At 44.4% G+C, this 26,368-nt stretch overlaps 1 protein-coding gene across 3 annotated transcripts; it reads left to right on the top strand.

The window, feature by feature from the left end:
• The first annotated feature begins 1,269 nt into the window (after nucleotides 1-1,269).
• On the top strand, nucleotides 1,270-26,368 carry dhx15 (DEAH (Asp-Glu-Ala-His) box helicase 15). Of its 3 annotated transcripts, none has more exons than XM_010733806.3 (14): nucleotides 1,270-1,613; nucleotides 3,241-3,577; nucleotides 4,835-5,028; nucleotides 5,460-5,619; nucleotides 6,947-7,165; nucleotides 10,666-10,833; nucleotides 16,438-16,524; nucleotides 16,883-17,032; nucleotides 17,524-17,632; nucleotides 21,885-22,076; nucleotides 23,060-23,182; nucleotides 23,274-23,464; nucleotides 24,203-24,372; nucleotides 25,717-26,368. In XM_010733806.3, the coding sequence occupies exons 1-14, from the start codon at nucleotides 1,609-1,611 to the stop codon at nucleotides 25,832-25,834; spliced, it is 2,223 nt and encodes a 740-aa protein (XP_010732108.1). In that variant the 5' UTR covers nucleotides 1,270-1,608; the 3' UTR covers nucleotides 25,835-26,368. The 3 variants fall into 3 exon arrangements, with proteins under 3 accessions (XP_010732108.1, XP_010732106.1, XP_010732107.1); XM_010733804.3 differs by lacking the exon at nucleotides 1,270-1,613 and adding an exon at nucleotides 1,622-1,791; XM_010733805.3 differs by lacking the exon at nucleotides 1,270-1,613 and adding an exon at nucleotides 1,622-1,782.

Raw genomic sequence — 26,368 nt, forward strand, 5'->3', positions numbered from 1 at the left:
AATCTGGCTTGCATTTTGGCAAGGTTATGGGTGGATGTCTGGGCCATAAATGGCCCAAATTAGGAAAGCCAAAATCATACCAAAAGGGAGCCAAAATTCACCCAAAACTAATTGTGGCCTTCCAAAATATAGCCATAAATGTCCCAGAAGAGCCCCAAATTAGCTGTTCCCGCTCGGGCCCAATCTTCTGGCATGCCATAAACATGCCTTTACTCAGCCATATCTATTATGGATAACCATAATCATACCACAGTTAAGCCAAAAGGCTTTCTTAATGCCAAAAGAAAGCCAAAAATGTATGCCATAATACAGCCAAAGTATCTATCTGGGATGTCACAGTATATGTCATGGGTCATGCCAATTTTGTGTCTCTTTTTAGTCCTTTCAGTTCACATCTCCTTGTAGTCATTTTGAATCTCTTTGTTTTGAGTCTCTGTGTGGTCATTTTGTGTGTCTTTGTAGTCATTTTGTATTCATGTTTTAATCTCTTCGCAATTGTTTTGTGTCTCTTTGCGTTGGTTTTGTGTGTCTTTGTAGTCATTTTATTTCTCTTTAGTGTTGTTTTGCATCTCTTTGTAGTCCGTTTGTTTGTTTGTGGCTGCCTTGCATCTCTTTGTAGCTCATTTTGAGTCCTTTCGTGGTCATTTTGTGTGTCCTCTAGAGACATTCTGCAAAAGAAAGCCAAAAATGCAAAAATGTATGCCATAATACAGCCAAAATATCTATCTGGGATGTCACAGTATATGTCATGGGTCATGCCAATTTTGTGTCTCTTTTTAGTCCTTTAAGTTCTCTTCACATCTCCTTGTAGTCGTTTTGAATCTCTTTGTGGTTGTTTTGAGTCTCTGTGTGGTCATTTTGTGTGTCTCTTTGCGTTGGTTTTGTGTGTCTTTGTAGTCATTTTTTTTCTCTTTAGTGTTGTTTTGCATGTCTTTGTAGTCCGTTTGTTTGTTTGTGGCTGCCTTGCATCTCTTTGTAGCTCATTTTGAGTCCTTTCCTGGTCATTTTGTGTGTCCTCTAGAGACATTCTGCAAAAGAAAGCCAAAAATGCCAAATGTATGCCATAATACAGCCAAAATATTTGCTATCTGGGATGTCACAGTATATGTCATGGGTCCATGTAGAAGCTTCTACAGCAATGATGCTGTGTTTCGCTTTCACTAAAGGACAACTCGATAATTCTGAGCTCACTGTTCTGTCCATTCATATGTATAAGAGCAAATATTTTCAAGGTTAGGTCCCACGTTGCTTTCAGACTAAACACAGGTATCCGCCTGTGCTGCAGTGAGACTGAAGGGGGCGAGGCAACACAAGTGCCTGTGTGTGTGTGTGCGTTGTTTGGCGGGCACATCACCAATCCCGACCCGACCAAGAAGAGGCAGCGGCGGCAGACCTCCTGCATCCTCCCCCCGCATCCCTAAAAAAAAAAACACCGCATCGTGTCCGCAGACACCGCGATAGTCTCTTTTTTTGTTTTACACGGACGGACTGCATCATGTGCGGGGCTCAGTTTTAACACCTGGACGCCTTTTTTTTCCTTCCTATGCAGCAGGCTCGTTTGGTCTCACCGTAACAAAAAATAAATCAATTTCGTGAAGGATAATAATAATGAGGTAAGAGCTTCCGGTCGCCATTTTACCGGTGTTTTAACGCTTCTTGCATGGGGGATAATTAGCCGCTAACGCCGCTGTTTGGACGGATGCTGGCGGCCAACATGTCCAAGCGGACTCGTTTAGACTTGGGTGAAGATTATTCGTCGAGTAAAAAGAAACCCACTGATGGGTGCGTAAGGTTAGCGTCACATTTAATGTCGCATGTTGTTGTTGTTGTTGTTGCTAAGCAGCTCGCTACCGTTAGCTCGTTGCTAAGGTTAGCTCGCAGGTTAGCACTGGTTTTGGGGTTGAACGTGATAAAATAAATTAACCTAAATAGCGGCACTCGGTTGCTTTTAGACTTTTTTTAAGTGTGTGCAACAAAGTGGTTAGCAGTGTGATGCTAGCTGAGTTAGCAAACAAGACTTGTCTGCCCTGCACGTGGCTACATGCTAACTAGCTCCAGTTGAAGTTAAACGCTGTTTTGTTGTTTTCTTTTAAAATAGAAAGGTCACACATTTCATGACACAAAGTCAACATGTCAGGTTGAACTCTGTCACTGTGGCGTGTTGGGTTTTTACAAGACGAAACGTGACACAGACGTGCTAATGCTAGCCGCTTACAATCAGTGCTAGTCGACTTTCTGGAGCGATTTTAAAAGTCTTGCTTTGTTCATATGTGTCTGGACAAGTCCGAAATAAAGGACTCAGACTGAAGCTTGTCAGCTGTCAAAGTCACAGAGAGTGACGCTCAGGGTCACTGCCCCTGGATTTGACATCACTTTGACCTTTACAGGGGGAGGACAAGCCAAATTTAGTTTGTTTGAATGGATTTTAGGATTGTGTGAATGCTGAACTCAGTTATGTATCCACGTTCAGACAACAGAGCAAAGCATCACCTGACACGCATGCTGCAGCTTCTTCCACAGTCAAGGACACGGGATGCTACAGATGCATGAGATCCAGAGAAGCTGCTGGGTGTCAGACTAGATGAAACAAACCTCCTGCTTGCCATCACTTTTTTTTTGTTTTCAGCTCATTCCTGCTGCACCGTACACGTCCGCCACACACATGACTTAATAGTAATTAGTAGAAAATTATTCACAGGTCGTTTAGTTGTGTTGTAGACGCATTATTGGATCAATCAAAGTGGAATATGCCTGAAATTACTGGCTGCAATATCATATCAAGATAATTGTAGTTTTTAGCTTTAATTTAACACTAGATGGCTTTTATTTTTATACATGTGCAGCCAGCTCCACAGGTACTATTAAATGCCCACCTCTAGGCCATGGTAAAGTCAACATAGTGCTCAGCTAATTGGGGGGGAGGGGGAATTTAAATGTTTTACATTCAGGCCTGGAGAAGTTAAATACGTTAATCTTTCTGCAATAGTAGAGCAAACTTGCTCAGTGTGGATTGTAGTCAATTAGTTTACCCGTGACCTTTGCATGCTGCACTTGAGTAGGCCGTGCTTTCTGCAACCGTGAATGAGAGTGTGCAGCAACCTTATCATGGCTAACATTTGTTCCATGTTGTGCTCTGTACGCTTGGTTTAGTCTCAACAATTTCCAGTTAGTTATCCACTGTGGTAAGTTTGTGTGGCAACGCTTTATCAAATTCTAACCAAAAGTATGTTTGTCCTGCAGGCGTGATCGCGACAGAGACAGAGGCAGGGATGAACGGCCGAGGGACAGGGACCGCGATCGCAATCGAGATCGAGACTATGACAGGGACCGGGATGTCAAGTCATCCGGCGTGCCCAGCATCCCACCTCCTAGCAGTGGAGGCTTCTATAAGCAAACCCCTATTCAGCAGCAGATCAACCCTTTCACCAACCTGCCCCACACGCCACGCTACTACGAGATCCTGAAGAAGCGTCTGCAGCTGCCTGTCTGGGAGTACAGAGAGAGCTTCACTGACATCCTGATGCGTAACCAGTCTTTTGTGTTGGTGGGAGAGACAGGCTCTGGAAAGACCACGCAGGTAAAAAGCAGAACGTTTTGCATTTTGTGAAATTCGAGCACATAAAGATGCACTAGATTTGTACTTGGCCCCTAAACTGACTGAAAGGTGACAGATTAAATAAAAATATAAAATTGAAAACTATAATTGGTGTAATAATATTACAAAATACAGGGTGCAATAAACAGATCATGCATTTTAAACAGTTTCTCTCTGGAGCTGATTTGCAGTGTGTGGTTGTTAAATTTATTTTAAGTTCACGAAAACATGGTGGTCTATTTTTTATATATATATATTTTTTTGTTTTTGCAAGAGAGAAGATTAGAGTAAATCACTGGTAGAGCCTTTGCTTCCTCCTGAGGGGAATATAAACTTCCAAGCACTCCTTAAATAAAGTGGTGTAATTTTGTCAGTGCTTTCTGCCCCGATGACGCTAGAAAACATTTATATTCTACACATTGAAGTCCATGGTTATTGCTCTTGAAATGTAGAAGGGGAAAAATAATCAGCAATGCATGTACGCTTAATAATTACGAGCTTTTCTTGACGTTTTCTTGAATGTTCAGCGTTTGTATTCAGTCAAATTAAAATAAGAAAAGATCAGAGGAGAATGCAGACTGCCTCGGCATTACAGCTGCACTGCAATTTTCTCACTTTGAATTAAGATTCTGAGACTTTCTCCCACTTTCCAGGGACGACCTGCTTTGAACCCCCCGCCCCCCCCAAAAAAATACTGCATTCACTTAATGCAAATGCAACCCAAATTGCTGTCTGCGCAAATGAGGTTGCACACAGGTATCAATTGAAATAGCAATTGTAGTACAATTAATCACGCAGCCCTACTCAGCATTCCACCAAACATATCCTGATGATTAAGGTCAGGTCCTGTAAGTACTAATAACAGATTTTAGTACTGCCTGTGAAATGTTTCTCTTCCAAACCTGTCATTGGCATTTTTTTGTTCTTCTGATTGGGTGACATTTCCAAAACTGCCCTTTTTAGAGATGATTCAGGTCTTACCACTCATCCGAACCTCAAGCTTTAATAGAGTGGAAGTAAGACTGTCTTCGTTCAGCGTCTCTTGGCAAGCTGCTTCTGTTTTTTTAAACTCTATGCAGGGAAATATTGTTGACAGGCATGACTTTCATAGATATTTGCTTTGCAGGACATAGAAAACTATAGAAATGCAACTCAGCTCAAATAGTAATTGAATTCCACGTCTTCTATACAGTCTCTTTGGCTCAAACACAACCCGACCTGTCCTCCCTCTTCCCTCAGATCCCTCAGTGGTGCGTTGACATGGTGCGGTCAATGCCGGGGCCGAAGAGAGCGGTGGCCTGCACCCAGCCCCGGAGGGTAGCGGCCATGAGTGTCGCCCAGAGGGTCGCCGACGAGATGGATGTGATGCTGGGCCAAGAGGTGGGCTACTCCATCAGGTTCGAGGACTGCAGCTCTGCCAAGACGGTACTCAAGTAAGAAGGCCAGTTAAATTATTTCCATCGGCTTTTTGTTTTGAATACAACACGGCAAACCTCCTGATTTATTGGTTGATAATAAAACGAGTTTTTAAAAGGGATTCAACAGTCTTATGGGCTGCTCTTAAAAAATGATGTAAAAACTTACAGAATTTGTGCAGCAAGCTGAAGTTTTTAGTTCATGGACGGAGATGATTAAATTGTCTGTTTCTTGATAAAGGAGTTTAAATTTGTACAGATCCATCTTGATTTTCTACTTCCCTCCCTCCCTCCCTTCCTCCTCTCTTCATGTTCTCCCATCAGTACTTTGAAGACGGGGTTTCTCCTCTGGGGAACGCTGCGTTCATGACGTCCATTCAAAGCAGGGTTTTATTCAGATAATGCTATTGCGTATGATTATAAAGCCGGCACGTCTTCTGTTCACACAGGTACATGACAGATGGAATGCTGCTGCGGGAGGCCATGAACGATCCTCTGCTGGAGCGCTATGGCGTAATCATCCTGGATGAGGCGCACGAACGCACATTAGCCACCGACATCCTCATGGGGGTCCTGAAGGAGGTGGTCCGCCAGAGGCCTGACCTCAAGGTAAAAACTCCTTCTTCAAATTATGCTGCGTATATTGAGTGTATTTCACAGAACAGTCGTCTTAGTTTCAGGATTAGTTTCATTTTAAAGGTAGTGTAAGTTCACTAAATCGTGATACATTTATCCACCGCCCACATTTACTGTTTATTCTGGAAACTCAGGTCTGCCTCACTTCTATTTTGTCTTATCGCTCAGCTTAGTGTTGAAAGCACCCTTGACAGTAGTCCGATTTGTTCCTACAAATACGTCCCATTTAATGCCTACAAAACACAGTTAAAGCTCTAAATATTACTTCCCCCGAGGGTTCAGTGACAGCCAGTGTTAAAGTCCCTCTTCTGTCATTCCTCCCCTTTGTCACATTTTCTTCCCTGACACCGTCCCCATGTCTGACAGCCGTGTATCTGTTGAGGAAAAGCAAAAACGTTGCTCTGGGGCTCATAAATGCACATCTATTCTGCACCGCGGCGGTAGTGGAGATTGCTCCCCGAGTCAGCCCCATTTTAAGCCAATCAACCGAGGGTGGGTGGGGGGGAGAAGAGTGTCGGCACTGATGGGAGGCAGGCAGAAGTTTTATAGGCAGAGTGTGCCAGACATCATTCTCATAAAGCAGATGGATAATGACTAGTTGTTTGTCAGCGTAGAATCAAAGGTTAGATTGTTGTTCGTGGACTGTTAAATGAGGTCTAGGTTATTGGGAATGATCATCCACCCACACCCCTCTATCTCCTTCATTCCTATCCCCTACCAAATCTGAAAGTTTAATTTGCCTTGATTAAGAGCAATTATGATGTCTCGCAGAGCGTAAAGCGAAAATGCCGAGACACTGGCCCCTGAAAATGTTTGAGATTGAAAATGGGAGACGTGTTTCCCATCAGAATCCTAATGCGCTCCGTCTAATGGCTCTGGAGAGAACATTGTGTACCCAACATCAGGAACAAGGACTGTCATAGCTCCGTGTAGGTCAGTGACTTGGAGTGTAATGCCAAGTCCTCCACTACGGACACCATCTTGGGTTTGTGCCAGCGGCCTCATTCTAAATTCTGATTCCCAGCGCCATCCAGCCTGTACAGCTTTTTGCACTCTTCATCTATTCTGTGTTTAGTTGTACCCTCATCCAATTAGCATGTGTCCTTATCCCCAATTATCATCAAGCCATATAAAATGTTAACTCATTCTACACTTGAGTGCTCACGCCCCTAATCACCACAGCCCTTCACCCTCTTCTGTCTTTACTTCTAGCTTCATTTTTCCTTTCACCCCCTTTTTCATGAATACTTTGTCCCTCACAGACTTGGCTCCTCTCATTCCCGCATCCTTCTCTGTCCAGGTCATCGTCATGAGCGCCACACTCGACGCTGGCAAGTTCCAGGTGTACTTTGACAGCTGCCCACTGCTAACTATCCCCGGACGCACGCACCCCGTGGAGATTTTCTACACGCCGGAACCAGAGCGGGACTACCTGGAGGCGGCAATCCGCACCGTGATCCAGATCCACATGTGTGAGGGAGACGAAGGGGACGCTCTCCTCTTCCTCACCGGACAAGAGGTACGACTCCATAGGGCCTTTAATGACTCAAAGATTGCCCGTATTTTAGCCGATGCATGCAAGGCTGTCATTTTTTCAAAGAATCGTCTAGACATTAAAATGTCAGAAATTGGCCTGTTCGCAATTATCTAGAGCCGAAGACGAGATTTTCAAATTGCGTTCTGTCAGACGAACAGTCTAAAACACAAATCGAGTCGCTACACTTTGATACCAAGCAGAGAAAAGCAGTAAATGAGCTGATTTAATTGTTTCAGCTCTAGATACACTGATAATAACTGCTATTTTTGTCCAAATGAACAAGGCAATAAACTTGTGCAAAGATTTGTTCGTCTCCAAAGTTAAGAGTGTGCATATTAATCTAATTACACAGATGAGTTACCCACATACAGTGTCATTAGCACACACACACAAACGCATGCAGAGGAAATGATTCATTTCCAGATTGATAGTTGTTAATGCATTTGAGCGTGCCTGTTTGGGAACCTCCAGGATTTACACAGCGAATGGAGGAGGGCGGAAAAAAAGAACAACCTCAGAGTGACCCAGATTCTGCCCTTCCCACAAATCTCTGAAATTAAGTCATTTATTATTTTTTTCCCCCCTCACTGCAAATGTTGTCCACTGATGTGTAATGGAGGGCAGGGTTCATGCCCAAAATGATGAATTTGGTCACAGCAGGGTGGACACACACACACACACACACACACACACACACACACACACACGCGCTCAGGAAAGCACCAACAAATGTTTCAGCGTCCCGATCATTGGACAGGAGAAGCCTGTCAGAGCCGACGGTGCCTGTGCCGGTCCGATTTTTCTCTCAGCACTCCGGCGAAATGGTGCTAGAGACCATGTGATTGCCTGTGGTTGTAAAGGAGAATGTAACCGGTGTAAATACAACACAAATTGCTCTGGAGATTTAAATGACATGTCGGACACAGTAGCAATTTTTCATCTACAAGGAATCTTTAAAAAGCTCTCATGTAGTCGTGTCTTTCTGGCTTCCCCCCGATCACACCCTGTGACAGGTTGTTTATTAGCGGTAATTATTTTTCACTCAACGGCGACTCGACTGTGGCAGTCCACCAACGTCAGTTTTCATTTGCCAAAGCGGGATCAATTGTTACAAGGGGGGATGAAGTCATTGGAGGGCATGGCGTTTGAAGTGGTCTCCACTGAGGGTGGGTAATTGATTTTAGATTTAGTGCTATCCCAGCCGCTCCGATGGCCACAAACACCAAAAGTCGCTCCTATGAATGTGTCGAACAGTCTCGGATACTTGTAGGCAACATGTTAGACTTTTTTTTCCGCAGTTCGGTGTAATTTGTTGATTTATATTCCACCCCACCCCCCACGCTGTGTCAAGCTAAAGCATTACTGAGAGCACTCCCACGGTGAGTTCATTATCACCCCCTCCTAATTGGGTTAAAGAAGTTAATGTGCGGTAGGTCTGGCAGAGATGGGTGTTCAAAGGGTGCTGCAGCGCATCCCTCGAGCGCTTCTTAACCTCTTCAGCCTCCCTGCAACTTTGATGTAGACTAATGATTGGGAGGCAGATCCATGGCAAAGCCATAGACTCTTTTTTTTTTCATCTGACTGTTTAATTTATATAAGACGAAAGCGAAAGCACACACGGCCCCTTCTTCCTCCCTCTTTAGTTTTACTGTGAGATATTCCGCTTCCGCAAACAAATAAAGCTGAAGCACCAACTCCAAACAAGAAAGTCGAAACTTATCACAGCTGTTGAGCAAAGATAAGTCCTAATATTTAAGCTTCCCCCTCAGCAGCTAACATCAAAACGTGGGGATTGGCAAGGGGGGGGGTTGTTTGCCAGTCAAGAGGAGTGCCTAAATGTGTCGGTTATTAGCTTGGCTGGAGATTGTTGCTTCCGGGGTCGCAGGGAGAGCTGGTGGACAGGTTCCCAACACTGGCCAACTGCCCCCGTGTGTGTGTGTGTGTGTGAGTGTGTGTGTGTGTGTGTGTGTGTGTGTGTGTGTGTGTGTGTGTGTGTGTGTGTGTGTGTGTGTGTGTGTGTGAGAGCACACGGCACACACATACACACACACTCTGTCTTGATGTCCCTAAGGGATAGACAGCCAGCTTGCTTCCAGCACTTTGGCAATGAGGGCCATTTTTTTTTTCCCTCCATGGCAGCTGCTGCATCCAGAGGCTTGATAGGCTATTAATACCCGGGCTAATTTTACCAATCCATTCAGATTTACCGTTTTCCACTTGTCAGCGTGTTGATTAAGAGGCACATGGCCATCAGCGGGGTTTGACTAAATGCGATGAACAAGGGGACAAACGGGGCTAATAACACACTCGCTTGTCCAGAAGGAAAACAGGAAAACATCACCGTGGCGCTTTCTCATGTCAAGGCGAGTGTTACAGGCTTCACACAGTGGTGCAAATTAAGCCACTTTCAGTCATGCTTAAACAAATTTAAGAACCGTGTGCTTTTAGAAAAGGAAACAAACACGTCTGAGAAGTTTTACCGGTTGTGCCGTTGGCCGACGAAATAATAAAGATGCTCGAAGAGCTCTGGTGTTGGCCAATTATGTGTCTTTTAAGTACAGGTGAAATCATTTCAGGGAATCGGCGTTCCTTTTCATCAATGCCTTTATGACTCCTCTCATGGCTGCATTGCTCCCATGGGCCTGCAGGTGGTGCAACAGCATAGGCTGTAAGGTGCCACATGTAATAACTGCTGCTTCTTGAAGGATTAAATGATTGTTGTTAGCAAAACAAAGAAAGCGGTTTGGAACAGCGGGGAGTCGCGTCGAAATGAAAAGCTGTCATGTGTTGTTTCAGGCCATGTGAGGGAATACTTCAAATGTGATTTATTAAACGTCCGTGTGTGTGAATCGGGGTAGGTAGAATAAAGGCATGGGCTGCGTGTGGAATATGAATGCATGTACATTTATAAGTGTATTCCAATAGGCCTTTAGAGAATAGGCCCTAGCCATGTGCTCACTATCATGCTTTCTTATTCCTGGCGCTACTCAGGTCCTCTGCCTGCCAGCCCACCGGCTCTAGAACGTTCAGCTCCACTAAACTGATCTGCCATGATTTGCCGCTGGTTATGCATCAGTGCTGCAGTCTCATCTCACATTCCCCTCTACAATGCTGCACTGTGGAATAATGAACCCCGTTCGAGTCTGTCTCGCTCTGTGTGTGCGCGCGCGCGCTTTCCCGAGCGCACACGCGCGTCCATGTTTTCCATGATTGCCGCGTTTGACAACAGAGCCACGGGGAGCACGGCAAAGCATACTGCAGTCCAGGTTTAATTTCCTCTGTCAGATGGAGCGATAGTTAGAACAAATGTACTGTAGCAGGGAACCACAGTTTCCCCTGGCCACCTCCCCTCGCCATACCCCATCACCCAGCTTCACCGCCATTGTTTATCCAGGTGTGTTGTTCAGAACCCGTTTTAGATTTTTGCTGTTTGCATACTCAAGCGGCGCCTGGATTAATTGTCGCGCTTTCCCATCTTTCAGGAAATCGACGAAGCCTGCAAGCGAATCAAGAGGGAGGTCGACGACCTGGGGCCTGAAGTCGGCGACATCAAAATCATCCCGCTGTACTCAACGTTGCCACCACAGCAGCAGCAGAGGATCTTTGAGCCGCCACCACCCAATAAACCAAACGGTGCCATCGGAAGGAAGGTATAACTGCCTTGTTGCTATAAAAACACACCGGCGGGGGGGTTAACGTCAGGAGTTTGAAGGAGAGGGGTAAGCAAAAGAGGAAACGAGTGGGGTTGATGTAGAAAGGCCAGATGGGGAATACGGTGGGTAAAGGAAGAGAGCTGGAAGGTAGGGACTGAAACTTTTTTTCCCTTTCTCAGCTTTAGCGCAGAACTGACTCACACAACATATGCTGCTTTTGTCAGCATGCGATTCTCTGCTCTAAATTATAACTGGGGTATTACTCACGCCCTCTGAGCCTGAGGAAAGTACTGCATTCTCAGTCATTTTTATCTTTCCACTACATTTGCACAGGGCCCCGCTGCTGCTCAGAGGAGGCCTAAGAAACTCTAGCATCCGAAACCACGTGAAAGGTGCTGATCAAAAAAACAAAACAAGACTGTTCTCACTCATACATAGTCATCGTCTTCCTCAAATCACCTTAATCTCAGAGGAGTGGCTGATCCTCTTATTGATACAGACGCGGAGACAATTCCTCTCTTTTGTGTGACACTTTCTATTCAGATGTGCTCATCACCAGAGTAGCAGCACCACCTGCGCTGCCACACTGTTGGCCAGGGATCTGACAGAATATCAGAATATCATCGCCGCCAGTGAATGAGCAAGCATTCACCCCCAGCATCTGATAGGGGACGATGTTGATGAATGACTCATCGCTACAACCCCTCTAATTGAGGCAGATCAGGCTGACATATGAGCAGCGAAGAAATATTTATGGGCTGTCAACGTTAAACACGTTCCAATATTTTAAGAAACGCTCAATTCATGCTGGATCTTTGGGTATATTGAATTCCTCACAATCTGAATTAATCACGTAAGTATAAGGCTTGCCAAGAAAATGGGGATCAAGTGTGTTAAGTTTACATTTACAGAGTGGCACAGACTGAGGGTTACCCACAAGGTTTGGATCAGACATTATAGCACCATCTTTCTTTACTGTCTCGAGTTTTATAGTTTCATCTCTTCCAACTTTCTGTTTGAATAATCTGTGTGTGTGTTGCACAGGTTTAAGAGGCTCAGCATTCTTAGTAGTTTGATCAGCCAGTGTTGGATAAGATCTTTTTTCAAAAGTTCAAATATCATTCCCTGTGTTTGCCTCTGCTGTTCAAAGAGGTGCTGACATGAAAAGGGGCCTTGGTTGCATAGGGACAGGTTTAAATATTACATGGCTCTTGCAATGGTACCTGCACAGCCCTGCAAGTTTGCATCCATTGGCCAGCCATGACAGAAATAGAAGGGGATTGCTTCAACAGTCTTCTCTTGCTGAGCACCTTGCAGCAGCTTAGATAATAACGGAAATTAAAACGTAGTGACACACTGACCTCTGAACTGTCAACCCAGCAACCTCCTTTAAGCTTCAGAACAGTCGGTGTGCCCCTCTTTTTTTTTCGTTGATCAATTTGTCAGGTGCTTGTTGAATTCGCGGAGGTGCCGTGCTTGAAGTGAATGTGCTTCTCCATGAATGACTTGAGCAACTCATCAAGTGAAAAACGCAGAGATGTCATCCAAGCCAGCCCAAGAGGAAGTAGTGAAAAAGAATTAAGGTTCGGCGCGTCTGCCGCCACGCATGCTAATGACTGCATTAGGCACCCCTCAATTAACATAAAGCACCAGCTCGTCATCGCTCTTCACTTCTCCAGGAAAAGCCACTGATCTTCCAGTTTTGAACAGTTTAATCATTGAGAGCCAAGGCAGCAATTTACTAATTACCAACAAATATTATAATCTCACTTTGGTTTCCGACATCTCGAAGACCGTCTCCTGCAAAAGTGCTGCGATGAGCGTTAGGTTTGTTTTTAGCTTTGTCACGTTTGGAACATTCCCTCAAATGTCACTCGCGATTGCGCCACGTATCCATTTCAATGAGCCTTGTATGCGAGTGCGTCGCTGCTGCCCGAGGCACGCTCTCCTTTTTCCCCACTCAGGAGGGGAGGCTTTATTTGTCAACAAGGCTGCGTTTCCCCTAGCAGGGAATGTGAAAGATGGGTCGTGTTAGCCATAGTACTTGCTCTCCTGCAGGTAATAACCCAGAAATAACATGCAGAGATGATGCTCTAATGATATTACTGATGAAGAAGCCAGGATTATCCAGTGCAGCAACAGACTGGAAGGAGCCAGCCTATGTTCAGCGTAATGGCCCGAGCTCGGATAATCCTTCAGAATCAATGCAGTCAATGAGGCCACCCATATGATCATGAAATGTGAGAGGGTGTCATGTGTGGCATCTGCTGGAGCACCGGCTATGTCCCGACACATAGGACAACCTCACCTAGTCCCATTTTTTTTAACTGGACTTTGAAGTATTCCATGCCTGTCATTCCTTGCTGGGAAGTTGGTCGCTGGCATATAGTGTCTGTCATGAGACACTGTCTGATAGCCTGGTCTCTTTTTTTGGCCAACCACTTTAATTTCAGACTGCCACAGTGTGGCTAATTGGTTTCTTAAAGCTGTGATTTCTCTGTACCTTTGAGCCACCAGTGGCCCTTTTGCACTGCAGGAACTTAACAACCCGTTACCTGGGCTTCCCATAAACTAAACTGTGTGTTTGGCACTAGATTTTCCACTTTTATTTTACAATCTGAGACATTCTGGATATATGCCATTAAAAAGGCAAAAGGGAGGAAGGAAGTCATTTTTATATGCTGTTTGGTATGAGGCTGCCGGTGCTGTTTTTCTTCCTCATTTTAAAGTGAAAACAGTGTCCGGCATGTCAAACTACTTCGTTTTTCTGTTTGTTTTGCCGCACACATTGTTGTGCTTTATTTTTCTATCATCTTGTTCCATCTTCAGACTTTTTCCTCTGCACCTTTTTGCCATATTATCACATATATATTATTATCTCTGAAAAGAACTGTTAGTTGGTACACCTTTTTTAGTGTTTTTTAACCGCACACTCCACCTCGCTTCGGCTGGTCTCCCCAAGCATCCTCTGTTGTTGTTCTTTTCCGTCTCACTCTGCAGCAGTAATGATGTTTTTCGTATTCTTCTGTGCTGTGATGTGATGACACATCCGTTTTGACCAGTCATGATTGATTGTTGCAACCCCTGAAACTACCTTGAATTTGGCTGTTTACTTATTAGAAGTTTAGTTTCAGGAACTCCTCAGCAGATGGAGAACAGTGGAAACAAAAGCAGAACTCATGATAATGGCTACATTTTATATTCTTCATTAAGTTCCTACTATGGAAATGGGCTAGGAGTGTACCTCATACCTTCGAACCAAGTTGGTCTTAATGGAACCTTAGCTCCATTTCTGCAGCCCGTATTATTTTCAGTCTATCAAAATTAAGCGACTCAAATTTGTCATGGAGTGCTCATGTCAATCAGATCCAGACAGCCATTCATCCCAAGAAATACATGAATAACAACCCAAGTATTAGCCAGATACTGCCGTCTGATCAGTTTCATATGGGCGTTTTATTGCCATCTCTTCATTCCTCCTCTTGAATGCTAAGGGGGAACGCGTCTTTCGACATGTGAATTACCCGAGATTGAGGGCTGATTGAGGGGGGCATTAATAACTAAACAATCAGGCGTTCGCAGGCTGGAGAGAAATCCTCGCTTAAAAGGTGGGATTTAAAAGTCTGTAAGGCTCACAGCTTGAAGACAGCCGAAGAAGCACAGCTACAAAAGAAGTGTGTCAAGTGTGCAGAATTGGTTCTGTGGACGTGTATCAGACTACAGAGAACTGTTTGGTTTTCTATTTGGCATTTGATCACGAGAACTACCAAGAAAGCAGACAACTACCACCAAATGCCTGCTGAGGAATGCCTGGAGCCTGTTCCCGTCTTGGTAGATGTTGAGCAAGTGAGCGAGGAAAAGATCCTGAAGTGTGGAGAGGCATTTTTCTACAACACCCACTTGTATATTTAGCTATGACACTGGAGTGTCAGTTGCCAGTAGAGTGGGCCATGACCCGGCCACCACAGTCTCAAGTGCCATGATGAATCTAAAGGGTTTCTCCATCCAGGCCTGTTTCAGCTGTTACATAAAGAGAACTCATCCTAGCAACGGTCAAGGTTTGCATGAGAACAGCTGCAAATCTGTCGCCCTCTCCTCCACTCTTCCCCACCCCCCGGTTGTGTATATGCTGACAGCAAGAGACCCATAGGGTGACTCATTTGATTATTTTTTTTTTTGTTTTTGTTGTTGTTGTTGCTCTGAATCAGTCATTTCTTTGCTATGGGAGATATTTATAATGGAAAAAGTTCTGAGACTGGGAGATGGCGTGAGAGTGGTTCCATAAACCTCTTGCATCATCACCACCATTGCATTCCTCAATCCATCAGCCAATCTTATCTGCATTAGCATGTCATTTATGCCCAGAACAGTAAAAAAAAAAAGTTGCACAACTCGCTTATCTTTTAAAACTTTCATAGGATTTGCAATATTCTCTCGTTCAGTAATGAGACAAAGCAAAAATAAGTAACAAGGACGTAACTCCAGCTCAATAACTAGATGCACAGTCCACCGTGGCTCTGTATCAGCAAGTAAATCAAAGAATGTAAACACAGTTACTGCAGGGAATATACATAATTGGAGCACAATATGGCCTGATCACATACAATATATCTAATATGAAGTGGTGGTGGTATCAGGGGAAATCCAGTGCTGAACTATAAATCAAAACGTATACTGTAGCTATCTACGGAAGGACTCCTGTTAAGCCCTTGCATCAAGTATAAATCCGGTTCACTTCTTCATAGCATCTGCTCTCCAAGGTGTGTGGGTGGTCTGCTCTGAGCATTATATCAAATAGTGATCTAATATGGAAGGACTAACATTTTTCCAGCAATAAGCAGATTTTTTCCAATATTCCAAACTGAACACAATGCAAACATTCGTAGTGTTGCTGTGTTTGAAGCGCACTTTTTTTTGGAGAATCGGTGACAATGAGCTCCACAGTTGGCACGTCCGCAGACAGCAGTGTTCCAGATTTATCGAGACGCCCAGGATTCACGCGAGGTAGCTACAACAGCTCTTATTTGGGGCGGGGGAAGAAAATCTCCTCAGAAGAAAGCAGCAACTGTTGTAGCTCTGAATGTGTTGAAAAGCACACCACCCGAGAGGAACCATTACATCAACTATTTTCTGTGATTTTGGGAAGAACTTTACAAGAGAGGGAAGCTGACATCTCAACAAAACCAGTAGCATGCTGAGGACAGTCAGGACAGAACCCCCATCCTGACACACACACACATAACACAAAAGGGAGACAGCGGTAATGCATTTGGATGGAACACCAAGCACCTCGCCACAAATACTTTGATGGCACATTGAACTTGATTGCAGAAGCTGTTGTGTTACTCCCCTGTTGGGCTGCATTAGACAGCATGTGTACAGTGAACTAAAGCGGCAGCTCTACAAGCTGAATCCCATCATGGAATAGTTTTCAAGTCAAAGTAAAGCTCATACGTGCGCTGTCTTACTTGTGCTCAAAAAGGATTTCCGAACTTCTCCACTTGAGGAGTGCTACACCTCGCATCAGAGTGTGAGGTCTCATTAGTCAACTCCAAATACTGGGTGGATCATCTCTTAACCCATCTGTTCTCACTTCCACAGGTTGTCGTGTCAACAAACATCGCAGAGACGTCCCTCACCATTGACGGCGTGGTGTTTGTAATCGATCCCGGATTTGCCAAGCAAAAGGTTAGCCCCCCGCCTCCCCTCCCACCTTCTCCCCACTAAGCCCATCTTCTCCCACCGCTCTTTATCTGCTGCGATCATCTGCGTCTGTTGCCTGAGAATCCCCAGATAAACATAGCAGTGCCCACCTGACAGCGGCGAAGATGGAAAAGCCAGTTATTTATTCCTCTGACATTTCACCAGCCTGGAGCCAAGTCATACACATGGTGCAAAAAGATATTATATATGCACTTGGGTAGATTGTGTGTCTGTGTTATTGTATGTTTTTGTGTATATAATAGATTGTGGGTGTAAAATCTACATCATTGTAGTCTGAGCTTTTAATACCTACCTGAAATTTGTCCTTTCTCTTTCCTATCAGGTGTATAACCCACGTATCAGAGTGGAATCCCTTTTGGTTACGGCCATCAGCAAGGCCTCAGCCCAGCAGAGGGCAGGTCGTGCCGGGCGGACACGCCCAGGAAAGTGTTTCCGCCTTTACACGGAGAAAGCATACAAGACAGAAATGCAGGTAAGAAACAGGACAGTCAAATAAACGTTAGCAATTCCATCCAAATGTTTGATGCTCAAGTTTTTCAACGTCACAAGCACTTTGTATTCCCCCAAAGCATCCCTCTAGCTGAAAAAAGCTCCCTAATGTGCAATATTTGCACCTTGAACTCCATGATTCGCAGTTCAGCTAAATTATAATTCCAAGAGCTTGGCGCTAAAACCCACGCTGTTCCCGCCCTTCCTCATAACCTGTGCAAACGAAACAGCCACCTTGTGACAAATGAACCTGCTGAGGCCCCGTCCTCCACTTTAACAGGCTAATTCTTTCACGTCACGCTGAGTGGCAAAGGGAATTCTTTTAAACAAGTTAAATAGCCCTTCAAATGCCCTCGACTCCCGGTCTCTGTTCAAGTTGACATATGAGCAGCGCATGAGGAGATAATAAGCACCCCGACTAATTCATTTTGAATTGTTCCTTGGGTTTCTCTCATACCTTTTTAACTGGCACAGGACAACACGTATCCAGAGATTCTGAGGTCTAATCTGGGCTCTGTGGTGCTACAGCTGAAGAAACTGGGCATTGACGACCTGGTGCACTTTGACTTCATGGACCCACCAGGTTAGTATGAACAAAATGACTCAATTATTTATTTTGCTTATGTTGAAGTTAGAAGATTTTCACGGTACCCCATTTCCTGGATTCAAATTTCCTTTATTTAAACAAAACAAAGTCGGACATTTTCTTTTGGATTATCTGCACAATGCAGCATGAAATTATTTATTAATTGACTTCATTAAAACAACATTTTGTTCGCCTGCGCTGTAAGTGTAAACAGCTGGACTCGCAAAATCACACAGGATCCGTCTTGCGAGGCTTCAAGCTATGCGCCTGTGTCCAAACCAAGCAGCAACCTCCGGTGCTGGCAAATGAAGCCAATAAGGAAGTGCTACAAACTGTAATTTCCAGACTGCAGAAGTAAGTCAATCTCCAAAAGTGGCTGTAATAAAATCTCCAATTTCACAGGAGAAATAATGGTACAGACAATGGTTTTGGTCTCTAGACCTAATTCCCCGTTCATGACATCTGTACGGGGGTGATTTATTTATTTATTTTGAACTCACCCGTTCAGGTGATATTAAGGCTTAAAGTTGCGCATAATTAACAGCGTGACCGCTTGATTGACAGGTAAGTGCCATCACAGATGGCTTATTAGAGCACCCAGGCGTCATTCGTCCCACCTCAGGTCCGCCTCAGATCCACGTTTAGGCAGATATTTAGATTAGCCGGGAGACGGAAGAAGCAGTACATCCAACATGATGGCGGCCAGTGCCACATATTTTCGACTTCAAAACAACGCTTCGGAAATCTATGGATGTCACTCAGGCTCTGTCCATTCTTTAGACTGTCATTGGTCCAGACCAGAGCTGTCCTCATCCTGTGAGGAACTACTGGCAGCTACGACATGGGCTACAGGCGTGATTTAAAGCTACGTGTGAGGGATGTGACTTCTTGGTCTAACAAGAGCTTTCTGTAGTTTCTCCAGACTTCATGACTGACATCTGAAACATCTCCAAATATACTCGGTTCTTGATTTTGATCAGTGCCGTGTGAACTGGTACAAATGCAGCTACCAAGTGCTTTAAAATCTGCATTAGTTGAACTGTGGTTGTTTCATGTATCTGGGTTGCCTGCGTCGCTTGGGAGAAATGACAAAGCAAAGATAAAATGATCCCAGCACTTATCAAATACTGCGCGTACTGAACGTTTGGAGATTTGAGTGCAAGTGCTCTGACAGACGTGGGCTACACAGCAGCGTTATGCAGTTTTTATGAGCAGTCTACTTTAAGCTTAGATTATTGCTGTTCAAAGTGGGTGAGTGGAAAGAGAGTGATGTGTGGAGTTAGTACTCGGGCTGATCAGTCAATCTCGGTTTCTGTTTCTATTTCATATTTCTCGTACATAGAGTTGCACAATACTCACGGTACCCTGCGGTGCCAAATCCTAACGGTTCCTACTATACTAGAAATTCTAGTACTACCGGTGCCAGTTTCCGCTACATAGCGGCCGCCTCTACTCTCCTCTCGACTTCTCACTGAATGCCACTCCCTTGTAGACAAACCAACATGGCAACTACTGCAACCGAACTACACAGCTGCTGAATGATTGGCTGTTTGCCTGTTATTGGTAACGCCCGTCTGTTAGCTGATTGGCTGTTCATGTGTTTCTGCCAAGAAGAAGAACGAACTCCATGAAGACGACACGAGACAACACACTCACCATGGCAGAAGCACCAGGCCCGAGCGGCGAGTCTGCCGCGTCGTTGTCGTCAGTGGCAACCACTAATTTTGCTCAAGAAACCAAACTCGTTGTTTCAAACTTGTTTCAGTCTAATTCTTACTTCACCAGGCCAAAAAGCAGGCCTAGTCTCCTCGAGGTGCCAAGATATGGCGCATGTTCCTACATCCTCCTGGGCAGACCACCGCTGCTCTCCTCATCCTTAACCTCCCCCTCCCTCCCCCCTTTTCTCACCATAATATAGTTTTCATCTCACCTCTGAGATTAAACCCATCTCTCCCCGTCCACTGTGGCAAACGCCATTTTGAGAATGAAATTGGTTACATCAATAGCAGCGCTATCACCTTAGCTATTGCCTTCCCTTTATATTCCCCCAGTGAAACGTGACTGACCTCCACCGCCACCCCCACATTTCTCACAAAACGCGAGGGGTGTAAGCGTCAACATATGGGATTGGCCTTGTCTACCGAGTCTAACTGGGAACTGTGGGGTGAAGGGGAAGGAGGAGGGATTACCTTTTTATTTATTTGATCCACACGTGGCAGAAGGTTTCTCCTAACCTAGCTCCTGAGCTAGTTCAGTGCAATGAATGAAGCGTTCTTGAGAGTTCCTCGACAGGAGCTTTAAAACATCTAGATACAGCGGATCAATTTTGATACGCTGTGTCAAAGGCCTAACTCAAATCAACAGAGAAGTGTGTCGTGTGAAAAACAGATTAAATATATAGTTATAATTCTATAGTTTGTGTTGTTGTTTATTGGTGTTTAAAACCTGAAGTCAGATGAATTTGAGTTTAGATATTGGGTCTCTCTGATCATCAGCAATAATCAGCCACAAAAGCCAGTGGCTGTTTCCATTTGAGCTCGTCCACACCTCAATGAGAGCCTAGATTTTTCCCCTTTACTGTGAAATGCTTGAATATCTAGTTTATTTCTCTCTTTGCCCACCTCGCTCCTCGCTCACTAAACACAGGAGCGACAGCGTGAGCCAGCCAACCAAATGGAAAATCCAAAAGAAATCAGTTACGATTTACACAAGGACTTGGCTGGGTGGGATTCATTTGCCTCGTGACATTTCCAAAGAAGTACCTTTCGAAGCCAATGTGGTTTAATGTACCTTTAGCCTTTCGTCTCATTGATTTGGCCCTTGGTTAATATATCAGATTCTTGTGTGTTGAGGCAGTCAATACTTGCTTTCTGATGAGCCGCGTTGTGTATAGATTGAATTTCCACACTGGTTCATCATGCTAGCAGTACCTGGAATTCAGATTTTCACCTTTTGTTGAGCCCCGCATAAGCCATCGGTGTGGTAAGTAATGTGGCCGGCGCTCACTTTGTGTAAAAAAAGTAGCTTTGATGCCCCCAAATCAATTTTTTTAATCATAAAAAAATGCCTCCCTGCTGTTTGAAATTGAATTTTTTTTTTGGAGAACACTTGAGAGAAATGAAAGTGAACGAGCAGCGCAGCGAGCGCTTGAAGCTAATTTTCAGTTAACATGCAACTGGTCATTAGGCTCCAGCTCTCAGGAGCCAAAGGTCAATAATTGCATCTGGAGGAAAAATCTTTTAACCAAACGGTGGAAGCCTTTTGTGTTGAAGCATTAAGTAGAAAGTTCCCGTGTAATTGCATTTGTTGTTAAGGATTGCCTGAGTCCAGGATGAAAAATGAGCTCCGCCGTGATTACTTCTCCGCTAAGTTGCTGTCTAGCGTAACTGGCCATCACACACACAGAGAGCCTTCTTATTTTGATTGACCTCATGCTCCCTGCCACCAAACCCCACAATAGATTCCCTTTATTTGACTGTCTTATTTTTTTTACTCACATTTGTCTTCTATTAAAAGTCTGAGTACAGCAGGTGCTGCAACTCTTTCCTTTTTTTCTTTTCGAAACCACTCAAATTAGGTTGATCATGTTGCAGATTTCCTCGACTACTGAGCAAGGAAGCAACAGAAACAAATGTTCCTTTATAATTCTTTACTAAAAAGAAGATCAGTATATGATAATTAGTTTTTTGGCAGTGAACATTTGCACACTGCATCTATGTTTTTATGAAGTACTCATTTTTAGCAGTTTATTCTGAGTAATAAAGCTTCATTTTAAATGCCCAACCAGACAAATTAAAGGATAAATCTTCAATTTCATCAGTAAACAGTGTCAGACCATCCCTGAAATAGTTTGATCTTATGCAAGAGTAGACAATAATATAATATAATATAATTCTGTTATACATGCCTGAAGAAGTGGATATCCAATCCATGTCACATTTAAGTTGCTGAAATCAGAGAATTTTTCATATTTCTGCTTGAGAAATGACTTAAAACTATGAAATAATTATTGAAATAGTTCTGTCAGTTGACTTCATCTCACCTCTAAATGTAAACATGCAGTACAGGAGTATTAATCAGTCCTGACACAGGTGTGTGAAGTGGCTCCAAATTGTTCTCAGGTTTTGCTGCGATGGAAAAAAACATGACAGTTTTGCAAATTGTTCTCTCTGCCTCATATGTGCGCGTTTTGCCCATGGGCTTGGAACACGGTTAATGGTCCACCCCTCCCCATTCCGTCTCCTTCCAGCCCCAGAGACCCTGATGCGAGCCCTGGAGTTGCTGAACTACCTGGCAGCGCTCAACGACGACGGCGACCTGACGGAGCTGGGCTCCATGATGGCAGAGTTCCCCCTGGACCCCCAGCTGGCCAAGATGGTCATCGCCAGCTGTGAATTCAACTGCTCGAACGAGATCCTCTCCATCACTGCCATGCTGTCAGGTAATACTCAGGGCTGGCCCACTGTGTGGGTCTGAGCTGCTACTCTTTCCATTTCCTGTGCTCACGGACCGTGCTTCAGAAATGACCAATGAGCTTAAAGGAAGTCCACAGAGCAGCTCCTTTATCTTCTAAGTGTGTCTTTATTTGTGTGTGTGTGGACGTGAGGATTTGAATTGGCTAACTGCAGCTGTTTCAAGCATTATTTGACAAATTTTACTTACGGCTTAGACAATATATAGATCCCAGAAGTCGAAAGCTACTAAATGTAATGTATACTTATTGAACTTGACTACAAGGCGCGTACAGGATAAAGTCAGGGGTGTCAGCTATTATTTGTGTGGAAGAGGGAAAATACATGTCTGTACAAAATGTATAGGTGTAGCTGGAGAAGCAGCAGCATGCTACAGCAGTAATTGCACTTTAGGCTTGCCAAAGCAGAATGCTGCTCATTGAGATGAATCTTGGCGCCTTTGAAGGGAGCGCAAGGGTCTTTGAGAGCGGGGGAAATGGATTTAACTAGCTGTTTGGACGTGGTGTGCACTTAAAGCAGGTGTGTTTTCAGGATGGCAGCTTTTTGCTGAGTTCATTAGAGTAAGCAACGGAAAGTACACCTGAGAACGGTGCCGCCACAGCAACCCGACCACGAAAGCTCGATAAACGCAGCTTTTACTCATTAAAGCCACAATCAGGCAGGTTTGACGTTAAGCAACTCAGAGCAAGTTCACACGGCAGAACCTGAGCCAGTCCTCTAGGTAAACGCCATTGTTTTTTTTGTTTTTGTTTTGGACGGAGAGCCTCATCCTTCTCCCCTCCTCTTTGACCCTCCTCCTTTTCCGTTCCCACCATAAACACTTCGCAAATACAGTGTGCCCTGTGAAGTGCTCTGTGCCTCTCCATGAGCTGAGGCCTTGTTCCTCTCTGTGGGATTTGCTTAACTTATCCCTATGGGCGGCTGTGTTGGGGCCTATACCAACCTTGTTTAGTCCCACAGTGCTTCGTCCGACCCACGGAGGCTAAGAAGGTGGCCGACGAGTCCAAGATGCGCTTCGCCCACATCGACGGAGACCACATGACCCTGCTCAACGTCTACCACGCCTTCAAGCAAAGTGAGCTGCGCCTTAGACGCACACGTTTACGACGCTTTCACGTCGCCTTTGTTTGGACGTAACCCCCGAATGTGCGCTTTGTCTCACGCAGACCACGAGTCCACTCAGTGGTGCTACGACAATTTCGTCAACTACCGCTCGCTGATGTCGGCAGACAACGTGCGCCAGCAGCTGTCCAGGATCATGGACCGCTTCAGCCTGCCGCGGCGGAGCACCGAGTTTAGCAGCAGAGACTACTACACCAACATCCGCCGGGCGCTGGTCACTGGCTTCTTCATGCAGGTCAGTCACATCAGAGTCTTTGAGTGAAGCTCTTTGCTATATAGCTATTTATTCTCCCATCAGTAATTATACCTCCATTTCTTTCCTCTCTGTTCTGCTTCTGTACCGCTATCCTGACATGCCCTTGAGTTTGATCATCAAAGGATGTGTTGTTTTTTTTTTTTTTTTACTTAACCTGATAATGACTAAAATGCAGCTCAGATAACCCCCCATTAAACACACACACACACACACACACACACACACACACACACACACAGAGCTGCTTTGTTTTAAACGCATAAAAAGAAATCAAGTCAATTTGCTCCTCGCTCAAGGAAACAAATGGCATTTCACTGGAAGCCATTTCCAGGGTTACCTGAAACAAGCAACCTGACAAGTTGAATTATGGTGTTAATATTTAAATATTTGTCAACATTAACCTTTATCTTGGAGACAAATTTGCAGCTCATGTTAGAGCTTTCACAGCATTTGAGATCATGTCTTTGTTGGGAAAGGCCTTTATTGAGACTGATTGCCTTAGTTAATCACAACAGCCACCGCAGCTCCCTTGTACCTGCAAAGTAGGAAAAAAAACACTCAGCAGCCGCTAACAAACAAGTTTGTCTTTAACTTCAGGCTGCTTTTGTGTCAGATTATGACAGACAAAAATGAAATGAAGCAGCAATGAAAGGATGTATACTAGTTTGTTTTTTTGTTTTTTTACTTTAACGTCTTCTCTCTCTGCGGCATGAACAGGTCGCTCACCTGGAGCGCACGGGCCACTACCTGACGGTGAAAGACAACCAAGTCGTACAGCTGCACCCCTCCACTGTGCTGGACCACAAGCCGGAGTGGGTGCTTTACAACGAGTTTGTGCTCACCACCAAGAATTACATCCGCACGTGCACTGACATCAAACCGGAGTGGTAAGTTTCAGCTGTAGCTCTGTTTTTTAACCAGGAATTATATGTTACAAAGATAATTAACAGGTTGAAATGTTACATTTAATCGCAGATGGCGTGTAATACATGCAAAAATCACACGTGGTGATTTCTTTGTAATTAATTGTTTTTAACAAACACGGCCTGATGTCTGTGTGTGAAACGTCATGGATTTCTGCACACACTGTCTTTTGTGTGTTGGTAACAAAAAATATATATTTATTTTTTTCTCAGAATTGCTTCAGAGATCCATTTTTCTTTTGAATTGCTCGTGTCTTTGTTTCTGTGTGCATCACATCTGTTAAACTTGGTTGGCGAAAGGAAATCTATGAAAATTATAATGCATCCAAAACATTTTGCTCTTCTGGAATAGGGTACAAATCCTACACTGTTCTCCCAATATGAATAGGAATGCCCTAATGGGCGACACACGCACCCGGCAGCGTATGACACGCGTCAACCCCCACACTTGTTGTTCTGTGTGGCAAACACCGGTGGCATCTCGACGCCCGTCGTGTCAGGATGCATCACGGTCCAGTGTCTACACAGGAGGCGTAACGTGAGCAGCAGCTTCAGTGCTCAACGCGTATCGATACAGGATACCCATGTTTTGGCAAAGCCCAAGACAATAGACTGGAAGCGTCAATATACGATGCAGGTCGCGTCCATAATTGTGTATCGCAGCTTCAGCGATAACGTGAGCCGTTACGTGGGCCTGTGAAGACAGCTGACTGATTAAGCGCATCTGTTCCATCAGACGCACGTGAGATGGATGACTGAAAAACGCGTCCGAAATGCTTTTCCGTGTACACACACCATTAACGCCCGCACGCTTCAGTGCTTCAGAAAAGCAGCTGTCTCCGGATCTGCACAAAATGTCTACAGCACCCTGACGACTTTTTAGATTTTATTTATTGGCCTTTATTTGACAGTCAAAGTGTGGAAAGAGACGGCCCGTGAGCGCACTCTTCGCGTAAATACAGTTTGTGTGTACGGCATGTCCAGTGTGCACCACAGGCATGACTTATGTCGTGCTACGTGATGTTGCTGGTGGGTTGCAGACATTAAAGCTAAAAGTTAGCCCTTGTATTTATTGTTTCTAATGCAGTGAGCCGGCATACGGAGTCGACACAAACTAATGAAAATAAGCTTGTTACACACTTCTGCTACCTGTGTTTCTTTGCCCTCTGTGACCTCGTACAATTAAGGATCAAATTTGTCGAGCTTGCTCCGGTAGTCACCGTGTGAATATGGAGGAACAGAGTTCTCCCACAGGTAAACAGCCAAGGCAATTTTTGTGACTAATGTTTACTTGCTTTCTTTTTCTAGGCTGGTGAAAATTGCCCCGCAGTACTATGAGATGGGTAACTTCCCCCAGTGTGAAGCAAAGAGACAGTTGGAGCGTATCATTGCAAAAGTCTCATCCAAGGAATACACTCAGTACTAAGAAGGTCTGCATGAGCTGCGACGACATCCCTCAGTATCTGTACAAAGGAAAATCTGAACTCATTCCACGGGTCTATATATTTTTTTTTATTTTAAACTTCCACGGCAACCTCCTTTTTTGAATTCTATTTGTCTCGCTGTGTGTAATGTATTTTCATGATTGATTGAATTGTGTTGCGTTACCTTTGAGGGCCACCTTGTGTCTTTTTCTTTGAAGCCAAGAGGGTTAAGCACTTCTATAATTGTACTGTAAATGACCGATTATGAGTCACGGACCATGTCAGTTTAAAGATGTTTCATGTAAATTTCAACATTCCTCTTAAAGACATCCATACTTAGTCACAGCTCGGGATTCTTGGCTGCTCCTGCTGTTGAAACAGTCCATGGAGAGAAGCTTTTGATCACATGTAATTTATACTGTGTTTTGATGCAGGCATAATGTATTGTTCCCTTGTCACGGAGATCCTAAGAGGGGCACTCTGGTCACATTTCCTGTCGCTGTTCAACTTAATAAAAATGACTTTGTTATAAAACA

The sequence above is a fragment of the Larimichthys crocea genome, chromosome III (assembly GCF_000972845.2).
Source record: "Larimichthys crocea isolate SSNF chromosome III, L_crocea_2.0, whole genome shotgun sequence".
Taxonomy (NCBI): domain Eukaryota; kingdom Metazoa; phylum Chordata; class Actinopteri; family Sciaenidae; genus Larimichthys; species Larimichthys crocea.